This window comes from Pagrus major, chromosome 1, assembly GCF_040436345.1.
Source record: "Pagrus major chromosome 1, Pma_NU_1.0".
Taxonomy (NCBI): domain Eukaryota; kingdom Metazoa; phylum Chordata; class Actinopteri; order Spariformes; family Sparidae; genus Pagrus; species Pagrus major.
Window position 1 is genome coordinate 24,172,390 of NC_133215.1, and position 22,688 is coordinate 24,195,077.

Consider the following 22,688-nt stretch of genomic DNA (forward strand, 5'->3'; position numbering starts at 1 on the left):
TGGCAAGTGATAGGAAGTCTGAGTCATGCATAAATGAGTCAAACTGTTGCTATAAATTAAATAAATCAAGAAAAGGAAGCTAGTGAATGCATTTTATTTATTTTTTGCAATGGAGGTAATAAAAAGGAAAGGAAATAAAGAAAGGAAATGTTTTCAGGTAACATAATCTGAAAGCATTCCTTTGTTTTGTGGAGGCAGGAGGTGAATGATCGGTTGGTTATCTGTGTTGGGAGCCAATATTTACACATCTTAGACTGAGTAACACAGCGGTCAATAATGTTCAGGCGTGTGTGTGTGTGGTGTGTGTCATGAAGATGACAAAAGCACAGAGCGACACACCGGGACAGTGGACATGAAACTACAGAGAGAACTAAAGTGTTGAATCCTGAGGTCAAAGGTCAACTGTGTGAGTCACATGATTGAAACCAGGAAACAGAGAAGTGGTATGAATCCAGTTGCTTCCTCAGTCTTTACGGCAGAGCAGAGACAGAGCCTTTAAGACTTCAGTGACCTGATGATGATAAGAACCCAAGTGGAACCTGAGTAAGTACAGACTGTAAATATTCTGCTCCCTGCTGCTGATGTTACGATGCAGCTCTTTACGTTGTTACTGTCAGTCGACGGGTAAATGTTTCGCAGAGTTCACGATCAGTTTTGTATCAAGATAGAGCAACAGTGAACCTGAACCTGAGCTAGTCTAGTTCAATCCATCCCATTCATTTCTGCCTACTTTCACTTTGTTCCCCTCTTTTCCATCCTGCTCTGTGTCCCCACAGTGTAGGTCAGTCAAATCACTATAAAATCCTGCTTGCATTGTCACTGTGTCTCCAGGGTCGACAGGGTTCAGGACTGTCAGAATGGCATCTCTATGGAACTCTTCCTGCATGTTTCTCTCATACCAGCAGTGAGTTGTCCATCGATTTAACCTGCGATATGAAACCATGTATATCCAGAATGGCAACTTGTCTTGAACAAAAAATAACAGCTTTGAGACACTGTATTTGTCAGGTGGTCAAATGGGTTTAAAATGGTTTGCTTACTTTAAGAAAAAGGTACATTTTCTCAACAATAAATGTGTGCTCCCTCAGTTTTACTGAAAAATGAACAATGAAGTTATTTAATTTTCACATGACAACAAGAAAAACGGAAATTTAGCACTACATGCTGATGCTTTATGCATTTTTGGTACAGTTGATAGTAAGGGCAGGATCATATCCTTAACTAATGATTAACTAATGCATGACTCGTGATGATTTTAACAGATGCAGGATGTAAACATTTGCTTTTTAAACATAAATACACTCATACTGTGATGTGAATAAACATTTATGTAAATGAAATCCAGCTAACTTTAAGCATTTCAACTCATGTATGAAGTAAATCTGTGAATCAACATTCCTTAATGATCTCCTCAGGTTATAGTAACTATATAACTTGTTAATGTTGAGCAACAGGACTTTATGATACATCCTATATCAGTTTATTCATCAAATCATCTAGGTCATGCGTTAGTTAGTCATTACTTAAGTTTATGATTTGTACCATTGTTATGAAGTGTTGTTTGTTATTACTCTGGGAAACAGCATTTTAAGTTTCTGTATTCATGATATACTCACATAACAGAGGGTGTCCAGAAATATAATTACACTACACACTGAAAAAGAGAATTATCAGAGCTATCTTTAAAAATGTTTTGTAGGGCAAAAATTAAACTTGTTAATTTCATCCAAAAACATTTTTTCCAGTGTACCACACCACACTGAAAAAAGTTTACTAACTAACTTTTAAAAACTGCCTCAATTGATAACACACATTAATGTAATTTAAGTTAACAAGTTAGATGAACACAATTTATTGTGTGTTACCAACTGAAGTTGTGTTTTTTAAGTTGGAGCTACAATTCTCTTCTTCAGTGCCAGATCTTAAACACAGCACAGGTGTTACTACAACACCATCAGTGAATGAGTTTGAAGATACAGCAGCATGATCAACACTGCTTTGATAGGACACTTGCCAAGCTGGTGATGCAAAGTATAAGGTTCAGATATGAGACCGACATTTTATAAAATCAGCCCTCAATTCAGTGGATCACTCTGCCACCTCGGACACACAGTATCGATCAACTTGTTGGTGACCGGAGGATGCATCTACTGAGGTTTGTGCAAAGTTAAAATCTCCTGACTGTGTCTCCGAAACCTAAAGAAACTAGCTCGCTAGTCATGAATAAAACAAACCGGGCCCATCCCCCCCTTTTAAAATCAACAAAAAGCCGACAGCTGCAGTGATGCCAACAAAGCTTCTGTTGAAGTTTGTATTGATTTCTTGTCCTGCAGGTGTTCATCACAGGGATACTCTCATTCCTCCAGAAGAGAGCCAAAACACTGGGCATCGACCGCAGGCTGCCCTTCCTGGGAGGACGTTTTGCCATTGTGATGTAAGTCAACGGCAGCAATAACAACCACGAGTGTCAGGAGATAAAGTGACAGCAATATGAATATGTTTCCTTGTTGTCATAGGCAACAGTCTGGATTATCTAACATCTATTCTCCTCTTACTCTCATGTATCAGGCTACTTTAAGCAGCCGTGTGCTTTTGTTTGTGTTTATAGTTTTTGTCATGACTGTGTCCCAGTCCTTTAGACACTATAGGCAGCCTCAGTAATCGTTGGTCCTATGGATTTGCATTCGGTGCTGTGTCCTCCAGCGTCCTGCTGCTCTTCTCTGAAGGTTACATCCCCTTCACTGTCCCAGCTTGGGCCAGAGGTACTCCCACTGTTGAACACTGTGATCCAGACTCTATATTCAAACCCTGCAGATACAAGATCTAATCATGTTGACTGATGTGGTGTTTCCCGATTCTTATCTTTCAGCTATCGTGTTTCTGATCGGAGCATTAGAGGTGGGCCTGGTCTATTTCCCCTTCTTTGCCTGTCTGTCCACGCCTTGCAGGGCAGCTGGGGCAGTGCTGGGAATACTGTACTCTCTGTGCTGGTAAATATGTATTCATTATATATCCAGACATGTTTCACAATGTGGATTAGAACAACAAAAGGTTTATTTCGATAGTTTCTTTTACACAGCTTTGAAAAATGAGGGTTACTTCACATAAAATGATAAAGAAACACTTTCACAATATATAAAAGACTTTGGACTGTAGATGGATGGATGAGTGGGTTTATTTTGTGTCTCTGTGCTTGTTTGTAGGATCATTATTATGGTCTGGGATACATTCACCTGTCCCGGTGGTAAGGTAGGTGAGTACTAAACTCATCATAGTGCAATAGTGCTTGTTGCCGTGTAGCTTGTGACCAAGTAACCAGCCTCCTCCGTCCAGATTATTGTTTCAGCCTGCAGCTAAATGAATGAGGCTCTTTATGAAGACTTGCCTGTGGGTACTTTGTTGAATATCATGGAGAAAATGAACAAATGAATAACTTTGTGTATGATTTTAAAGATTCTGGGTAAACACCAGAAGATTATTGTCCAGTGGCCCTGCATCCTCTCCCTCGTCTTCCTCTTGGGACGATTTATCTACATATTGGTTAAAGCTGTTCGAATACATCTGCAACTGGAACCAGAGGTCAGCGTGCCTGCGTAAAATGATTGAAATGATTCTTGCTGTTTTTTTTCCTCTTTTATTCATCCTTTTTTGCTTTTATTTGTTCTCGTCTTTATCTTGTTTTATTGTCCTGTTGTTGTAAACATTTACACACCAAATCATGTGACAATGTGAGTGTGAGTGTGAGGACTAATCCTTTGCCAGGATTCACCTAGAATATCAATATCAATATCAAATATTTTAAAAATACATAAATCTTTAATTGAAGGTACAGGAGTATAAGGGGACTAAAAATCTACCATTACTTACTCACTATAAATAATCCAGTTGTAGAATGATAAAATAAATACATCTTGAATCTTTTCCCTCTTTTTTTTCCCTTGATATAAACTGCATCTGCTGCCAGGATCCTGAGGAGCTGATTGAGCAGCACCAGGTGCAGCATGTTAAGAGCCTGCTGAGGAAACCACCTGCACACAGGTAGATTTTCAGTTCTGTCAGTTGTTTACAAAAAACTGTTAACCGTAGACAGATTTACCAGATTTCAGATAGCACTTGAAGGCAGCAACACACAGTCATGAAGACACACACCCGCAACCAGATTTGACCCTCCTTTCTGTGTCGCAGTGAGCCCCTCAGCTGGTTCCAGAGAAAAGTGTATGAGTGGGACCCCCACTTCAAGTTCCCCAACAGGATCATCGGCACTGCCATTATATCCCTCATAGGCCTGTATACGGTATAATGAGACAGCCCTTTCATTATGTCGAACCAAATGTCTCAACCAAACTCTTTGTTCTGGAAACTGATGACTCAAACATCTACAAATTTGTCTTATTGCGTTTCTACAGATGACCCTGGCTGACTACAGCGTCAGTAATGTGGCTTTTGACCGAGTAGAGAGGTGGAAGCAGACACTAGAATATCTGGTGACTTCTTGTAACCAGACTGAAGCTCTGGGACCGATGATACCACAGCTGGAGGAGTTCATCGACGTGGCCAGGAGTGAGTTGGTCTGCATGATTCATGTTTCTTGTGGACAGTTCTGTCCGGCTTCCTCCTTCCGGATTCTGAACATTTCTCATAAGAATGAGCCAAAAATCAACTCTTCACTGATAAATCAAACAAATCACATTTTTTGTAATCGATTTTGGAACATGAATTATTTGTGGTTGTTTATTTATGGTCCTCAAAACGGTGTGAAACAAGTTAAGCCTTATTGTGATTTCTTTTATTCCAGAGTCTTGGCTAGCTACCACCATCTTTGCTAGTCTCAACTCAGTAGCCTACACCCTCCATGTCTTGGCATGTTACAGGTAAGAGAAAGTTTAAATAAAAACTGTAGATTTCAAGAGTTTGGAAGATATTACAACTAGTTATAATAAAACCCGACATAAATGAGTGTCATTGTGTAACTGTCCACACAGAAAACACTTGAAGAGACTGTGGAGAGGGCAGAAGGGGTTTCTTCCTGAGAAGTTTCACAACCCTAGCTCAGCTGTCAGTGTAGTAAGTAATGCACACACACACACACACACACACACACACACACACACAAACGTTCAGCAGATGGCAGTAATTCTAGTGCAAATCAGATTTCACTTGTTTCACTCAAAATCAGCACTTACAAGTGTGAGATCAGCCCTAGTATAACTGTGTTGACAGGTCAAAATGCATGTGTTCATCACAGTGTATGATCTTCTGTGTGGTCCTCATATTGTGGAACCATAAGGCCGCTGCACCCCGCCAGCTTTGCCAAAACGCTTCATAATTATCACAAATGGGGTTCTGGCTCTCAGGCATCTTGACGGGGCTTCTGGCTAATTGTACGTGCAGAAACAGGCTCTCGCATACACACGTCTGCAAGTCTGAACTATTCAAATGTTTGAGCATGTATTTGAATGTTTGAATATGTAAAGGACACACACACACACACACACACACACACACACACACTTTTGCTCAATAGACTTTAGGATTGTACAACCAAATTTTCTCATTGAATTTTCACAGGCTTCCATCACAAGATACTCTGGTTGGCAAATAGCATTTACATTGTGGGGTAAGTTATTTATTTTCTTAAAAACATGAATAATTGTTTTTGTCCTATCACACAGAATAGTCTTGATTACATAAGCTAATAAGGATGTCTCTTCTGCGTTTCCCCTTCAGGCTACCTGATTGTCCATTTTGTCCACTTCCTGTTTGCCCTGCTGTTTGTCTATGCTGTGGTTATTCCTATACAGCATGGCAGAGTACTGACCATGCTCAGCAACGTGGGAATTACAGTGTGAGGCTGCTTTCCTTGTGGTTGCTGATATATAATGGGTGGTTAGATCAGACCAAGTGGTTGATTGATTTTTATTTCTCTTGTGTCTCTCAGCCTGACCATCGCCCTGGTGATCGCCCTGGTGATTCTTCAGGTAGTTCTGGTTCAGATCTTCTTCCTCCAGGACAAAATGTCTCCCACTGATAAAGAAAAACCTCTGGCTCTCAACAACAGGTGGGTGACCTATATCTACATCTTATGTAGGTGGTAAAACCATCCCACTTAAACAAAGGTCCCATGTCAGCAAACAGTGACTGTTGAAAAGGGAAGTGCTGGTGATAAAGGCCAAAAGAGATAATGAAGTCATAAAACTTTCTCTCTTACTTAATAGAGTGAAGTAGCTTCAATGACTCGCTGAAACAAGCAGATACAGAATACATCTATCATGGTGTTTAACAGTGTCAACAATCCCCTTAAGAGTAACAAGTGAATATATTTCAAAGTAAACCTGCACTGTACAGTAACCTGGAATCACAGTTTCTCTTCCTCCTCTTCAGGAAGGCTTTCCACTGCTTCAACTACTTCTTCTTTTTCTACAATGTGGTGATGGGGATCGGCAACTGCATACTGAGGTTGCTGAGCAGCATTCTGGCAGGAACGTGGCTGGTGTCACGCATAGACCGGACCATAATGCAGAGAGGATATGAAGGCATGGATGCCGGTAAGCTCAACTTCAACTAAGATGTGTGTGAGACAAAAGTGAAATATTGTTTAAAGGATATATTGCATATTTCAAGATTTACCACCATAAAACAACACAGCTAAACCTGATTTTGTTTTAAATACTGTTAGTGATGCTGGTATTAACCTGCTTGCATCCACATCTTGCAGCAGATGGCAGCATTTCACAGTGTATCAGCGGAGTTGCTGTGTGTCTTAAAGGGTAACTCCACCAATTACAGGTCTTGGGGAGTATTACTGCATATATGAAAAACTGCATATGTGAAAAAAGTAGTATAAAGCCTTTTGTGGCTCCAGAATAATCTGGATGTCATCTGATAAATTGCCTCCGGTGATGTCACTCAGTGGTTAAGTTGCATGGTGGGTAATGTAGGCCATGTTTTGTAAAAGAAAAAGAATGCGTGGAATAAACAACTGATTTCTCTGGTTCTGCTGTATTGATTTTGATCATTTGTTTTGAAACTGTCCATAATGACTCCAACATTGTTAGGTGAGTGCAGTACTAGACCAGATTACTACATTACCCAGAATGCAACTTAGCCACTGGAGGTGATTTATCAGATTTTATGTGGCTTCCTCTCAAGCCACAAAATACTTTATACTGCTTACCCTTTAAGACAAAAAATATAGTAATAGTGTGATAACTGTAGAGAAATGTAGATATGTATCTTTTTTTATTATTCAACCTGGATTATTAAATTTAGAAAAATGTTTCAGTCATGGATGATGATTAGTGCCAGAAATGAACAATTTTAGAAGCTATTTCAAGAGAGAAATAGAGAAAAAAGAAAGAAAAAGAGAAATCTAGACAGCTGGAAAATGTAAAATAGCAAAACTCATCTATCTTTTATCAGATTAACTTCAGAAGCATTTAGAGCTGTATTGAAGCAGGGCTAACAACCTTTGTTGCGTTTGTTGATCTTGATAAGTGTGATAAACTTTAGATTAAAGTGTAGAATTCACATGCATACATCAGTTAACTATTTTTTTCCTCAGTTGTGCGTCCTCCCCAAACACATATTGTTAAAATGCTACAGTGTTATCTCCTATGTATAGTGTGTGGATCTAACAGTAGGCCTATGTCTTGCATGTTCCAGGCTACAGCACTTGGGTTGGGATGATCTTTGCTGACCACTATCATAACAATCCAGTCATGGTGTGTTTCTGCCAGCTGCTGGTCTCCAACACGCTGGAGAGACACGCTGCATCTTCATATTCAACATTCAGCAACACGCCATCTGGTCAGTGTGTGTGTGTATATATGTGTGTGTGGGTGGGTGGGTGGATGGGTGGGTTTGTGGGTGTGTGTAGAGCTCTTACATGAATAACCATCCACTCTATGACTACTGCATCCACCTCTCCAGTGTTTTCTTTTAAATTACCTTTTGAAATGCACTTTGTTACAGTTTTGTTTGATCCTGCAAAATTTCATCTTATACAGAGATTTATATATTTTATCAGAATATCTTTTTCTTTTTTTTATCATTTGCATGTTTATATTTTCCTTATTTTCGGTTTATTAACTTCTAATTTCTTTTCAGAATCCCCTGTAAATAGTCGGGCCCGGAGGCGTTGGATGCTGCTTTACACCTTACTGAGGAACCCTCGTCTGATCCTGCTCAGAAAGCACCACGTCTCCTTATCTTCATCGCGACGGACATCATCATCTCCACACTCAGATGCAGTGTTGCAGGCTTGGGTCATGGCCTCTCAAACACAGAGTCACCAAGCAGCGTCACAGTCACCACCAGAGTTTGATGTCATACCGGCAGAAGACTGTTAAAGAAACATTTTCTTCGATTCTGATCATTTTTTAAAAAAAATATGTGTTGTTCTTTAGAGGATTTCCATGTTGTCCAAGGGACACTGTGGTCTTTTCAAAAGGACCAAAAAACAAAAAAAAACAACAAAAAAACAAAATGAGGAACTACGGAAGCCCTAAAGGGCCATGCATTCATACATTTTATTTCCTCTGTTTTCCCGTGATAACGAGTTAATTTCATTTGTTTTCTCGAGATCTTGAGTTATTATCTCGAAATAACAACTGCCGTTTTCCCAAGATAACGAGGTAATTATCTCGAGATCTCGAGTTATTATCTCGAAATAACAACTGCCGTTTTCCCGAGATAATAGGATAATTTTCTCGAGATCTCGAGATAACGACACTTTGTTTTCCCGAGATAACGATATCATTAATTATCGAGATCTCGAGATAATGGCTGTGATATGATAGGCCTGAGATTATGGAGACGCCCGTGACCTCGTAGCTGGTCAGCTATGTAGTTAACGACGACATCAGGCTCACTTAGATTGCGCCGCCGATGTAGCTGAAGCCTTGCTAACCGTCTTTTTAGATTACCCACACTAATGTGTATATTATCTGTAATAGCAAGGCATAATGCTATTTCAGCCTGTGTCAGGCCTTGATTGAAAAGATATGTGACATGGTGATCGATATGCTCCTGCTCCTCTGACATTGCTACACTGAATGATGTTTCCTGCAATGATTTAATATACTACACTATCGTTTTGCTTTCTCAAGATCTCGAATTAATTATATCGTTATCTCGGGAAAACAAAGTTTCGTTATCTCGAGATCTCGAGAAAATTATCCCGTTACCTCGGGAAAACAGCAGTTGTTATTTCGAGATAATAACTCGAGATCTCGAGAAAACAAATGAAATTAACTCGTTATCAGGGGAAAACGGAGGAAATAAAATGTATGAATGCATGGCCCTTTAAGGCTTCCGTAAGGAATAACATCTGACTAACAAGATATAATGTTGTTTATGTGTTCAATTAATTGGTCACTATTCCATCAGGTCAGAGGGAGCATTTATCATTTGCAATTCACACCATTGGGATTTGATTTATAGTCATTTTGAGAACCTGTACAATGGCAAGCAAATTCTTCGAGTTTGAAATAAAAAAAAAGTGCGACAGCTGCATTGATGTGATTCACTGTGTGGTATAAGTGGGCCTATGATGCTCTTAATGGCTGATAGAGCGTTGGATGAGGGGTGGGGAAATGTATTTATTTATTTATGAAGACCTATTTATTTATTTATTTGTTAAGACCTTTTTATTCATTTATTTATTTATTAAGGCATATTTATTTATTTGTTTGTTTGTTTGTTTGTATTTGTTTGTTTTAAAAATGGAAAACTGAGTCTCTCTTTCCAGCAGTAGGGGGCGGTAATGCAACATTTCGGATGCAAACCGCTCTTAAACCAACGAAGAAGAACGTTGACCTTAACGTTTACAACATCCTAAAAAGCTTTCAGCTAAAACAATAATAATCCAACGACCTTTTCTAGAAGAATCACAAGTTGGTTGATCAACTAAAACGTGGTGTCAGTTGTTCATTAGATAAGTTTGGGGCACATTTAAAGTCAACATTGGCAGTGACCTTCTGAACATGTGTGGGCGTGATTTTAAACGCTGCGGAAGAAGAGTCTAGCAGTTTGGCTAACGTTAGCAGGCTAAAATTACAGGTAAGGCAAACATGGAAACATCTTTATTTTTAATAAATGTGAGCTCACGTCGCAAATGTTTTTTTTCTAGTTGGTGACGGGTTAATTGTGGGCCGAAATAAACTTTATTTTATGGCTAGGTGCTAGCTGCAAACGGACTGTTAGCTGTTAGCTGTTAGCTAACGCCCACATCGACCCTCGCGACGATCCGTTTGGCGATAGCCGGAGGACGGACAGGGCCTGATGCCTCCGTGGAGGCTGAGTCCGAAAATGAATGTCCAAAATTCACGAATTTATTGTTTGATTATCTTGATTCTAGTCTCTAGTCTCTATTGTCCTGATCTGCTGCACGTCAGTGTTAAATCTTGGCTTTCACAAATAACGTCAACTACAAAAGTAATCAGGAATGTGTTGACAACAAAGTGGCTAAATATGAACGTTTTGTTCACATTGGAATTATTTTGGGGGGAGAAAATATGGTGAAGCCAAAAATCCTGCATCTATCCCTAAAACTCCAAGATTAAACAACTGGCTCATAACTACACAAATTATTCATCGTCAGGTTTGACTGTCACAGCTTGCATCTTTCTCTAATGTTAAGCTTTTAAATGTTCTTAACAATGTTAATGAACGGATGAAATGGACTCTCAAAATGTGAAGTACCTCCACAAACTCCCATACAATGTTGAAGCACTTTACTTGGAATCGTGTTACTTTTGTATCATATTGTCTCCAAAAGTTAGAAGGAACGTAGCACTTCCAGGTTGAGCGTAGCTTGTTCCCAATGATAATGACACAATGCTTTGGGAACAGTTATCAGGGTGTTAAAAGTACAGCAACATCGCCTTTTGATTGATCCTTCAGATGTTGCTGGTGTACTTGTGCAGTTCAAACCCCACTGATTTATATTTTCTGTGCTGTTTTTGTTTCAGTGTATACTTGCCAGTATGTCGGACAGCGAGTCCATCAAAAAAATGTTGCGGTCTGTGCTCCAGTCCAGCAAGACTGGTGTGTCTATGTATAGACTCCAGTCAGAATACAAAGATCTGTGCGGAGAGAGCATCCCGCTGAAGAAGCTGGGCTACTCAAAACTAGAGGACTACCTCCGAAGCATCCCCTCCGTGGTCCGCCTTGAGTACTGCATGGGTGAGGTGGGGACTGTTCTTTTTTTTAAAAAAAATATTGTCTGATCGAGTTGTGATTTTACTTTGCCTGACATGGTGTGATTGATATATTTTTACATCCATATACGGGCAGCTAGCATGAACACAGAATTGAAAATCTCAAAAAAAAAGTTTGTACTTCCTAAGATTTAACTCAATCCTCAGAAGTGTGCTGAATTTTACTTAGCAATTTTATGAATTTCTAAGTGTAACAATGAATCTGGTTTGTAGATTAAATGCTTTGCTGCAGTGTGTCAAGAGACAGCCCACATTGCTGAGTTGGTCGCCAGACAGAAGAGCTCCAAGAAATCTGGCCGCTCCCAAGTGGTCAATTGCAGGATGAGGTTCAAACCTTCCAACCCATACATGCTCAATGGTAGGAAACACACAAACAGCTTTGTTTCTTACGTCAGGGCTCTGTCTCTGCAAAAGCCTTCGTATTAAGAGAGTGGCAACACATTTTGAACAACTTTGCCTGTAATCCACCACCCTTTGTTTCACTCTAACCTCACACTGCTTTTAGTGAGGCCAAGGTCATCTCTCCGCCAACCCTCGTCTGGTGATGCCTCTAACTGGATAGCTAACTATTCTCGGCCCCACAGAGTCAACTACAGAGGCTGCAGGTCCTCAGGAGACTACAGGTGACCAATATCTGCTGTCAGTAGATATCTGCTGTAGCTGCTATTAGTGATATTCTTCAGTTATAACCCTTTTTTTCTTGCATATCAGTTTTTGTAATCCTAAATAGTGTTTAATCTTTTGTCTCTGCTTTAACTTCTAACTCTACCACTTTTCACACATTAAAGTGTGTTTATAGGTCTTGGGGAGCACCACTGCATATGTGAAAAAAGTAGTATAAAGCCTTTTGTGGCACCAGAGGAACCTGCATGTATTTGAGAAATTGCATCCAGTGATTTTACTTAATGGCTTAAGTGCATAATGAACAGTTCAATAACGAATGATCAAAATCATGTAGCAGAATCAGAGATATCACATTTATTCCACACATTCCTCTTCCCTTTTCAAAACCTGGCTCCTACATTACCCACAATGCAACATAGCCACTAAGTGACATCATTGCCAATTCATCAGATTACATGAAGCTTCCTCTGGAGCCCCAAAAGGCTTTATACTACTTGTTTCACATATGCAGTAGAACTCCCCAAGAACTGTTAACACACTTTAATGTGTAAACTTGGTGGAGTTTCCCCCTAAGTGAATTAAAAAATGAATTAACCAATGTTGCAGCATTTGTTTCCCTTAAACATCAGGCAGTTGGACCCAACCTTGAGCTCCACTACCCCTGTTGAGCATAGAGTGCCGGCTCCGCAACCAGCTGTAAAACAGTGTGCCGTGCCTGAAAGGTAAACGTACACATGCAGGCAAACCTTATGCCGCTAACCTGGTTCTTCTATATACAGTGTTAATTTTGGACAGCTATATATATTTTGAGTTTACAAATCATAACTACATACATATACAGGTTAGCTTGCTAGCATTACTTTTTAATAGTATGTAATACTAAAAATATTGGTCATGGGTCATTTAATGTGTTAGCAGTGAGATGGGAGGACATTTTGGAATACATTTTAATAGGAACCCTTACATTTATGAATGAATGAATTTATTAGTTTATTTATACAGGACCAACCTGTATTAACTTATTATTGTATCAAGAACTTCAGCAAGATGTTTGTAATGAATGACATAAAGCACATTATGCTTTAAATACTGCTATGTTGCCAACAGGAAGAAGATCAGCTTTTCAAACTGCCACCAGATGCCCAAAGGTATGTGAGACCTTCTTGGTGTGTATCCTCATCAATTTTACAACATTTATTGGAATGAAGTCTTTGAATATAAATCAGGGTTGAAATAGCTGAATTTTTTTTTTATCATATATTGTTTAATATTTCCAGGTTTTTCACCCTGTACATATCCAATACTTGTCTTTCATAGTACAGCTGCACATGGCCTAAAATAGATAATTCAATATGAAAAAATACCCCTTTACAATTTCTATATTGTCCAAGATAACTCAATACCCTTGGCAATTTTACTTTATTTTTTTTGACAGCTGGTGGAGCCAGGATAACACAGCATCACAATCAACATGGGATCAGATAAATTGTGCTTCATCTAGCCGATTGATTTGAAACAAAAAAAAAGTCTTTATTGGCCCTAGTGATAATCCAGCAGATCAGCTTAGTTGTTATATTGTCCAATCGCTGGGGAGTAAAAGACAGCGCTGAAACCTTTTTCACTTGTCATTGAGGAAGTAATTGCAGACCAGTTTATCATATTAATATTGTAAAACACTGATAAAAACAAAAAATAACTAACTATCTGCTGAATTAATCTGCTGCATCCTGTTACTGACATCAGCACTTGTTAACCTTCTACATTGCATAACTTTTCACAGAGAAGCCTGCTGAGGTATGGACACCTAACCAATCCCAGGTACAGACAGAAATGTTCTCTGTGTTTCTATTCTGCACAAAATGACATGACAGCGTACAACTGAATTGCACCGCATTGACATTTTATGTTGTCCTTATTACACCCCTATAAAAGGTCCAAATTGAACTGCATAGACCTACTGCTGTTAAAAAAATTACATTCACTGAATTGTTGCTTCTGGCTGGTAGCACCCTGAAGGATTGTAATGAAGTTCTACATTAGACGAGCAGAAAATTTGTCAGTGTTTGCCTTTTAATACGTCAATCCTGTGTTTATGTATGCAGCACTCATGCCACACCCCCAATCACTGATGCAACAGCAGTCATTTTCTGTCATCCCTCTTAATTAGTTTATTTTGTAATTTGTAGTTTCTGTTTTATTTATTTGAATTGTGATTTTCCTCAGTCGTGTCCGTATAGTGAGGAGCTGGTGCAGAGCAGAGTAAGTCAGCTCCTGCAGAAATACTGCAGTGGATTGTGGATGTCTAAACTGTCGGAGGTCTACAGTGAAATGTTCAGTCAGAAGCTCCACCCTCAGGCACTCACAGATTTGGAAAAGTGGACAGACATCTGTGTGGTGAGTCAGTAACTTTTATTTGTGCCAATAGTTATAGGCCCAATCAAATAAAGTAGGTATAGCGAAGCCTCATAAGTATAATGCCTCATCTATCTTTTGGGGGGGAAATGATCTGATGCTGTTTAAATACACAAGATGATAAAGTCGGTTGTTTTTTCCATGTATGTTCATTTACCTTTTTTTTTTTTTTGCCCCCCCAACACCTTTACCCAACCTCAACAGTAGTTGACAGGAGTTAAAGTCTCTTTCCTTCTCTTCTCTGTGTCCGGCTCATCTGGCCTTCACAGGTTGAGAAATCTTCCAGCACCCACCGAACTGACTGCCTCATCTACCCTCCTCAGCCTCCTAAACCTTCCACTGTCCCCCGACGAATCACCACTCCGCCAACATCAGCCACTGATTCGGGCACCATCACCACACCCATTTCATCACCTCCCTCATCAACTGAACAGCCTTCCACTCATGTCCCTTCTTTCCATGTTCCTAAACGTACAGTTTCCCCCTTGGCTAAGCCCACCTTCATTTTTCCTTCACAACCTGTCACTGCCTCTTCAGGCAAGCTTTTGTCGTCGGTCACGCTGCGCAGCCCTGCCCTCAACCCAGCTCTTGCTCCCTGGCTGCCCACATGTATCAATCTTGCAATCAATGCCAATGGTGGATGTAAAGATAATCACAACTTGCCTACAGCTACTCTCAACCCCAAACAAAATGCTCCACCACTGGCTCCCCCCTTGCAATCCGGCTCTGACATTTTACCCCTTTTGAAGGTCACCTTCTCCCCTACTTCCGATTCTGCCCCTTGCCCCCCCTCAAAATCTTCCACTGGCCTTGTGTCAGCTGAGGTGCGTCAGAGAATAAAGGAGCTTCTGTCAAAGAACAGTCATGGTCTGTGGGCCCATGCTTTGCCCAAACTCTTTATGGACACTTACAAGGTGCCGTTCCCCGAAGAGATTCTGGATAACTTGTCCCTCTTGCTGGATATATGCACTGTGGAGTACCCCATACCACACAACAAAAAGAAGGTAATTGAATGAGGTTGCACAGCTTGTACCAGAGTTAACACAATGTACAAAAGGGCTGCAACAAACAATTAATTTCATTATTGATTAATCTGCTGATTATTTACACAGTGTATCTTTTAGTCTTTAAAATTGTAAAACGGTGATCGTCAAAAATTCCCAGAGGCAGTGACACCCTGAAATTGCTTCTTTGGTCCAACCAACAGTCCAAAACCCAAAGACTCATATGTAGACTGATCATTGCAGCTCTCATGTACAAGTCAAGTTAACTGAGTCTGTAAGAGTTAAATGAAGTGGCCTCAGAGGATCTTTTTTTGCATTATCCACAGTTAATGTGAGGATAACAAAAAGTCAAGTGATAAGTTGGAATGATGATTGGTGTGGGGAAGAGAAAACTGATTTTCGGTTCCAACATTTGTAACAATGATTTCATCCCTACTGTTACCTTTATTTTTCCAGGGAGCCAAGGGACATCCTTCTTGAATGTCTGTATGTGTTTAAATATTTGTATTTATTAACGTGTTTGTCATTGATTCTCTGTCCTGTGGTCAGGCCATCCTGTATATCTACAACAGCACACACATGGAAGCCACAGACGGCCAGCAGTGCAGTCGCCATCCCCTTCCTTCTGGTCTGGAGGTCGTGGGTCCTGTGATGCCACCTCCTCTGGTTCCTCCGTCAGAGCAGTACCCCTCTGTGCTGATTACTGATGCCAAGAACAGCAATGCTGTTACTATAAGGTGAGGCACACATTATCGTCAGACATAAATGTAATAGTCCCTGAAGCTGTAAACAGAATTATTTTTAACACAAGTACAGGAACAGAAGAGTAGTTCACCTACTAAAAAAAAACAAACCTCAAAGCTTTGTGAGGAATGAAATATGAGCAACCGCTCACATTTGATTTGCTAATGCAACATCTAGGTTACGGTGTTCGAGGACTAATATGCACTGATTGAGAAAAGCTGAAAAAAATGTTTGTCTGTCCGTTCAGGTATGTAGGTGAGAGCTACTCCAATGCCCAGGAGGCCATGGAGGAAGCCATGCACTCCTTCTACAGCCGAAGCTCTTTGCACCACACTCTCTCTAACCCTGTTGTTGGTCAGCTGGTAGCAGTCAGAGGGGAGGATGGAGATGAGCTTGCCAGAGCTCAGGTCATGGAGGTTATGGGCGGTGACAAGGTCAAGGTAACTTGTTTAGTTAGTTAAATAGCTTGTAGACCTGTTCAGTTTTTGTTTTCTTTGTTAAGCGTCTTTGAGTATTCAGAAAAGCGCTTTATAAGTCCAATGTATTAGTGAATTGGCGCTATACAAATAAAGATTGAGTTGTTTGTAGGTAGTTGTAGATTTGTTTTTACTAACAATGTATGTTAATCAGTTTCAAACAGATTCATCATTTTAAAACACAAATCCATGCGAAATCTCAAGTGGTGTGGTTCTGTGTTTTTGTAGAAATTAACTGTTGTGTGTCTGTTTGCCAGGTGTACTATTTAGACCACGGCTTCTCTGTGGAAACCAGTGGGACTAATCTGCTGGAGCTGCACCAGGACTTCTTGTCACTGCCATTCCAGGCTACTAATGTTAGACTTGCAGGTGCAGACTTTTTCTTATGTAACTGATGTGGATCAAAGATGTCACAACAGAACAGACAAAATGTTTACATTGGCCAGTGGACCACATGAGTCAGGGGTCACTAATAGCCCTGATCCTCTTCCTCATCCCTCGTCTTCCCACCTGTCTTTACCTTCCTTACCTTCCTTACCTCCCAGGTCTAGAGGCATTTAGCTCCCATCCACTGGTGGTGTCCTCCTTAGACAAGTTGGCGGTTGGAAAGATCCTGCTGATGGAGGCATTAGAGCCCTGTCAGCAGGGAGAGATGCCCGTGGCAGTGCTGTACGACACTTCTCAGGATGATGACGTCAACATCAACTCCACCTGCCTGAAGGCTCTGCGGGACAAGACCATGAACAACCCTCTGACTGTAAGAAGGGTGGCGCTAACTACATCTGTAGTGTGCTGCATGTATGAAGCCAATTAAATGCCAGTGGAAGAGCACTTTCTCATATTTTTTATTTGGCTCTGCTGTACTAGTGAGAGGTGCTGTTGTACTGTCCTCATGTTGGTGTATTGTGTCCAACAGTAGACACAAGTAGTAGAGTTTTATTCAGTTGTACTTAAAACCAACGGATTGTGACGTCTTCACTGACATCACTCTCCCCGTTATTATCTAACATGAATGTTTCTGTTGCCTCTAGGTGAATGCCACCTATCAGGACGTGTGTGTCACAAATGTGTGTACTGATAGTATCATCCACTGTCAGCTGCCCTCCAGAGGAGCTGCAAGACTCGGCAAGTTGCTGGAGGAAACAGAGGCCATCTTTACCTCCCAGGTAGACGAGACTTTAGGAGTTCATGAATATCTCCATTTTAGTACTAACAGACAGGCTGCCTAAAATAACAGCTTCAAAAAGATGTTGATGGTACAGTGTCTTGTAGTAGGGAGAATGGTGTCTCTGTCTCTGCCACTCTGCCCCCCTATCACTTGTTTCTGCACTATGTAACTTCATTGAGAGGGTAGGATCACAGCATTACATACATGTTTACTTCAACATACAAGTGTTCAACACATAACATTGTTATGATGTAATGAGTTTTGTTTGTAGTTAGCACCTACATTATGTCTGACAAACTGTTACAGACCTGGGATTTGTATTTACGACAAAAACTGTGGGGGGCTCAAAATCGCACAAATGATAATTTCTTCACAATGTTGGTTTAACAGTGTTGTACAAAATTTTTAGGTTTACAGTGAAGTAAATTATATTATTTGATAATTGTAGGTATAAAGAATACCAACAGTGTAGTTTTCTGGTGTCTGTTCAGTGGGTGGTGGTCCTTTTCATGAAAATGCAAAAGTTTGAATTATCCTAACTACACTAAGTTCACCTTAATATCACTTTTGAAAGTATTTGGTTAATGCTTTATAAAATCCGACCTGTAGGTTGGGCTCTACACCTTGTTCTTAAGAACTGAGCTTGTGTTGACAGAGGCAGGCAAACAGTGTTTTACAGTCATTGTGATGTGATCTGATAAAAGCAGGGATAACTTTATCCAAATATTTAGATCAATAGTAAACCCAAACTGCATCACAAACAAAACACTGTTGTCTTAAATCTCTGAAACCTTTTGAGCATGTTGCAGTTGATGCTACAACCCAATCAAAAATTTAAAAATAGGCAATTGACAGGGAATGATCAGCAGCTGCCAGCTGATATCCCTGACTGGGATGTGGCTACATACAAGTGATGTTAAGTAAAATTCACTGTGATTCCCAATGCATACATTATGGCCTCCTTGATCTCTCTCTGGCTGTCCACTTACTTCTGGTCGATGACTTTGACCTCTCCCCAGTCGATGCTGTGAAACATATTGGTGTGGTGTTCACAGATTGCTGCTGTTTATTACCTGTCTTTATTTTCTCTCTTGTATAGGGTTTTTTATAGTTTTCATAACTAGTAATTGTTCCTTCCAGGTGACTTCTGAGTCCCTGGTGTCTAGACCCTACAGTGGCAAGTTCTGTCTAGCCCGCTACAAAGGAAAGTGGTCCAGAGTGGAGGTAAGAACAGAGGCAATCAAATGTATTTCCTTTTAAAAGCTTAAAATTAAAAGCCTTAAATAGATTTGGACATTGAAAGTATTGGGATATTGTTTTGCTGAGCAGATAGTTTCAAGTCAAATGTCTTTGGCACCCACTCACTCACATGTTGTTGCTCTTGTTTTCAGATCACCACCATGTACGGCAACAGAGTGATGGAGATCCTCTTCATTGACTTGGGTGTTCCAGCAACTGTAGAGGTCACAGCTCTCAGAGAGTTCCCCCCTCTTTTCCTCAAACAATTCATAGTTATCCCACCACAGGTCAGTTGTTTGAGTGTGTTCCTGTTGTGGGAGTAGATGCACCTTATTCAACCAGTTTAGTAGATGGAGATACTTGTTTTTGTTGCTTTCTTCAGGCTACCAAATGTCGCCTGGCTGACCTCACTGTTCCACAGGGGGACTGGAGTCCTGAGGCTGTTCTGTGGGTAAAGGAGATTGTCCTGCGCTCTGACGACTGTAAAATGAAGGTAACATACAGTTAACACATCTAAATTCTATATTCCCACAACTCTATTTCCCACAGTGATTGCTGCCACAGCACAAACATGCAACAAATAAAGCAGGAAATTAAACTCAGTGGCCACTTTCTCAGTCACACTTCTCCTCCTCCCATTAATGCAAATATCTGGCATTCATGTGGCAGCAGCTCTGCATAAAAATGACATGGTAGAGAGGTTCAGTTGTTGTTCAGACAAAATATCCAAATTGGAAAGAAATGTGATCAAAGTGATTTCAACAATGGAATGTTTGTTAATACCAGATGGGTTGAAATCAGTGTCACAAAGCACGCATCATCTCAACCTCGTTTCACCAACATGAAGATGAGTTCAGTGTACTCCAGTGGCCTCCACGGTAATCAGATCTCAGTTCAATAGAGATGTGGTTGAACAGGACAATCGCAGCATGAACGTGCAGCTTACAAATCTGCTTTAACTGTTTGATGCTCACAGGGATGTTTGCAGCACCTTGTGGAATCCATACCATGAAGAATTCAGCCTGTTCTGGGGGCATAAGGGGTAGTAGCATGTATTAAAAAGGTGTACCTAATAAAGTGGCCACTCAGAGTATGTTGATTATAAAGGCTTGACTATTTGAAGCATACCGACAGGGTGTGTGGTGCAGCAGCAGTTTTGTTGATGTCGCTCCAAATATCCCAAATATAAACACTGCAAATCAAGCTTACGAGTACGGCCTTGTTAGAGAACAGCGTGAAACAATCTCAACGGCCTCAAGGTCACTCTAAGTTTGTGTACATGTGCCGTTTTGTTTTTTCTCCATTTCTTCCTCATTTGAGATCTTGAAATTGGAGCAGCACAAAGGGGACTGGCTGGTCTATATGTACCTGTTCATCGGCACTGACAGTCAGCAGCTGGACAAAAGCCTCAACCATCAGCTGGCCCAGTCAGAGCTGTGGCACAAACTCACAACACGGAACAACAACAACACAGTCACCAGCAGTAACAGCAGCATGGATACAGGTATAACTGCACATCACAACAGAAAGTGCCTTTTGGGGCGGTTCCCACCAACAATCAGTATTTGCATATGTAAACAAGTCTGGTCAAACCCCCTCCAAAGAGTTTTATGGGGTTTATGTATAGTGCTAACTCAGCATTAATTGAGGGTGTTGTGCATTCCTGTTTTTCCACGTTTCTAGCTTACAGTGCTCTACTGGAGAGGTTGACTCTTGACAGCCTCTCTGGGCAACCTGTTGACAGAGCAGGAAACTCACCTCTACCAGACACGACCACCAAAACCACGATGCAGCCACTTCCGCTGCCTCCCCCGCTGGAGCTCCCCCAGGTATGTGGAGTTGGACAGACTTTCTCTAGTGGCCCACTTATGTATGTATGTATGTCGTGGTCTGTCTTCACCCATATTATGATTCATAATTTGTAAATGTGTGCATAAAATCTAAAGCAACATTTTGTGTTTTGTTAGGTTGTCACAATATTAACAGTCAGCAGATATAGAATAGATGTACATGTCTACACTGTCACCAAACTACTAGTAAGCATTGTAAGGAACAATTAACAGTAACACTCCTCCTTCGTTCAGCCCGGCCAGAACATGGATGTCTTCGTGCCAGTGGCCTGCCACCCTGGTCACTTTGTGCTGCAGCAATGGCAGGATCTGCATAAGCTGGTTGTGTTGATGGGGGAGATGATCCTCTATTATAACCAGACGTGGAAGACCAACACCGCCACCAATGTGAAGAAAGGAGAGGTCTACGCTGCCAAAATAGACAAGAAGTCGGTGATCAATGTGTTTACACCTGACGCAAATCTGCCATATAGCTTACCTACTATGTTCTTTCATCAGGGACATTATGTAGTCATGCTAACATCTTTTATATTACATTTACATTATTATGACCACAAGAAGTCAAAAACAACACATGATAGAAATCTCATAATTAAACCACAAGGGCTCCTTAAACAGTAGATGGTCTGATAAGATCTTGGAGCATTTTGCCGTGTAACTTTACATACAAGGAAACATTTTAACAGCATAATACTTTAGGATAATGCATTCATACTGATAGCAGTTATTCTTATATGAATATCTTGCTTATCCTTGATTGCCCGTGCACTGGTTGCATATATCTCAGAAATTATTGGTGATAATCTGTCTATTTTGTGCTGATTAACAAAATGTAAAAAAAAAAAAGACGATGCTATTGTCTGATGGCTTAACTTTTGCCTGCTCCTATCTAGTTGGCACCGCGTGCAGGTGAAGGGGATTCTGACCAATGGGTTGGTTTCCATCTACGAGTTGGACCACGGAAAACATGAGCTGGTCCAAAGCTCTCTGCTCCAGCCCCTGGTGGAGGAGTTCAGACAGCTGCCCTTCCAGGCCATCCCTGCACAGCTGGCAGGTGAGTCGGATTACAATTCTGTTTTGGTAAATTGAAACGCATAAAGGCAATGTAATGTTTGATAACACAAGGTGGAGCACTGATACCCTCTCCTGTTGGTTCCACAGGTATGACACAGCAACAGTGGACAGAGGAAGCCTCCATGTTATTCAGGAACCATGTGGAGAATCGCGCACTGGTGGCCCAGGTGGAGAGTGTGCGGGAGCTGTCAGAGGTTAAAGGTGAGCTGTGGGAACGCAGGCTGACAGTTTACCTGGTGGACACTACAGTGGAGGCCAGGGACCTATGGATTCACAGCATCATGGCTGACATCGGCGGTGACTTGTCTTCAGCAGCCTAGGATGCGTGTTGGGAAATGAACCAGCCAGCTGACTCTGGGACTGCATGTCGATCTCCCAAAATGTATTTTTGAACCAATGATTGTTTTTCTGGATCTTTTCATTTTCTAACAATGGTGAAAGTGCTAAGTGAAGTTTTGAAGGCCAAAAGACACTTTCTTTCAGGTAATCATTTTGAAACAACCCAGCTCACTTTCATTCATCAGCATTTCCTTTGGTCCTTCAATTTAAGTCATCTGTGTGTTGCATGGTTTGTTGTGTGTGTTATTCACAACGCTATTCCCTCATCTAATTTGTTTTGTTTGTGCCTTATGCATGCAGTGGTTTGTCTCATTTTACAATTACTTTTGTGTACTAACATTTTTACATTAATCTAACTGACATGACATAACTGCATCTGCATTAATCTACATTGCTGTTAAAACACCACTGATGGGAACGCCTTGGTTAATATTATCCTGTGTTATTTGGCAGAAAAGAATAAGTTGTAATATTTGTTGTGTTTGTTTCAAATTAAAAGCTGTTCACGAGGATTTCTTCTATTAAAACATATAGCCAAA

At 40.7% G+C, this 22,688-nt stretch overlaps 2 protein-coding genes across 2 annotated transcripts; both read left to right on the forward strand.

Moving 5' to 3' along the window:
• Positions 1 to 56: 56 nt before the first annotated feature.
• Positions 57 to 9,513, forward strand: stra6l (STRA6-like). Its single transcript, XM_073470697.1, has 18 exons — positions 57 to 543; positions 832 to 904; positions 2,334 to 2,434; positions 2,632 to 2,762; positions 2,870 to 2,990; positions 3,204 to 3,249; positions 3,454 to 3,579; positions 3,965 to 4,038; positions 4,186 to 4,294; positions 4,407 to 4,560; positions 4,796 to 4,871; positions 4,983 to 5,064; positions 5,569 to 5,617; positions 5,728 to 5,845; positions 5,939 to 6,058; positions 6,382 to 6,545; positions 7,663 to 7,806; positions 8,107 to 9,513. Exons 1-18 carry the CDS (start codon positions 515 to 517, stop codon positions 8,346 to 8,348), a joined length of 1,959 nt encoding a protein of 652 aa, XP_073326798.1. The 5' UTR covers positions 57 to 514; the 3' UTR covers positions 8,349 to 9,513.
• A 304-nt stretch (positions 9,514 to 9,817) lies between these two features.
• On the forward strand, positions 9,818 to 22,688 carry tdrd7a (tudor domain containing 7 a). Its single transcript, XM_073480544.1, has 22 exons — positions 9,818 to 10,059; positions 10,971 to 11,189; positions 11,433 to 11,577; positions 11,725 to 11,842; positions 12,473 to 12,565; positions 12,951 to 12,991; positions 13,624 to 13,661; positions 14,067 to 14,237; positions 14,525 to 15,259; positions 15,809 to 15,996; positions 16,251 to 16,443; positions 16,737 to 16,848; positions 17,025 to 17,236; positions 17,511 to 17,645; positions 18,788 to 18,871; positions 19,039 to 19,173; positions 19,269 to 19,379; positions 20,207 to 20,390; positions 20,570 to 20,715; positions 20,971 to 21,164; positions 21,630 to 21,790; positions 21,898 to 22,688. Exons 2-22 carry the CDS (start codon positions 10,986 to 10,988, stop codon positions 22,128 to 22,130), a joined length of 3,633 nt encoding a protein of 1,210 aa, XP_073336645.1. The 5' UTR covers positions 9,818 to 10,059; positions 10,971 to 10,985; the 3' UTR covers positions 22,131 to 22,688.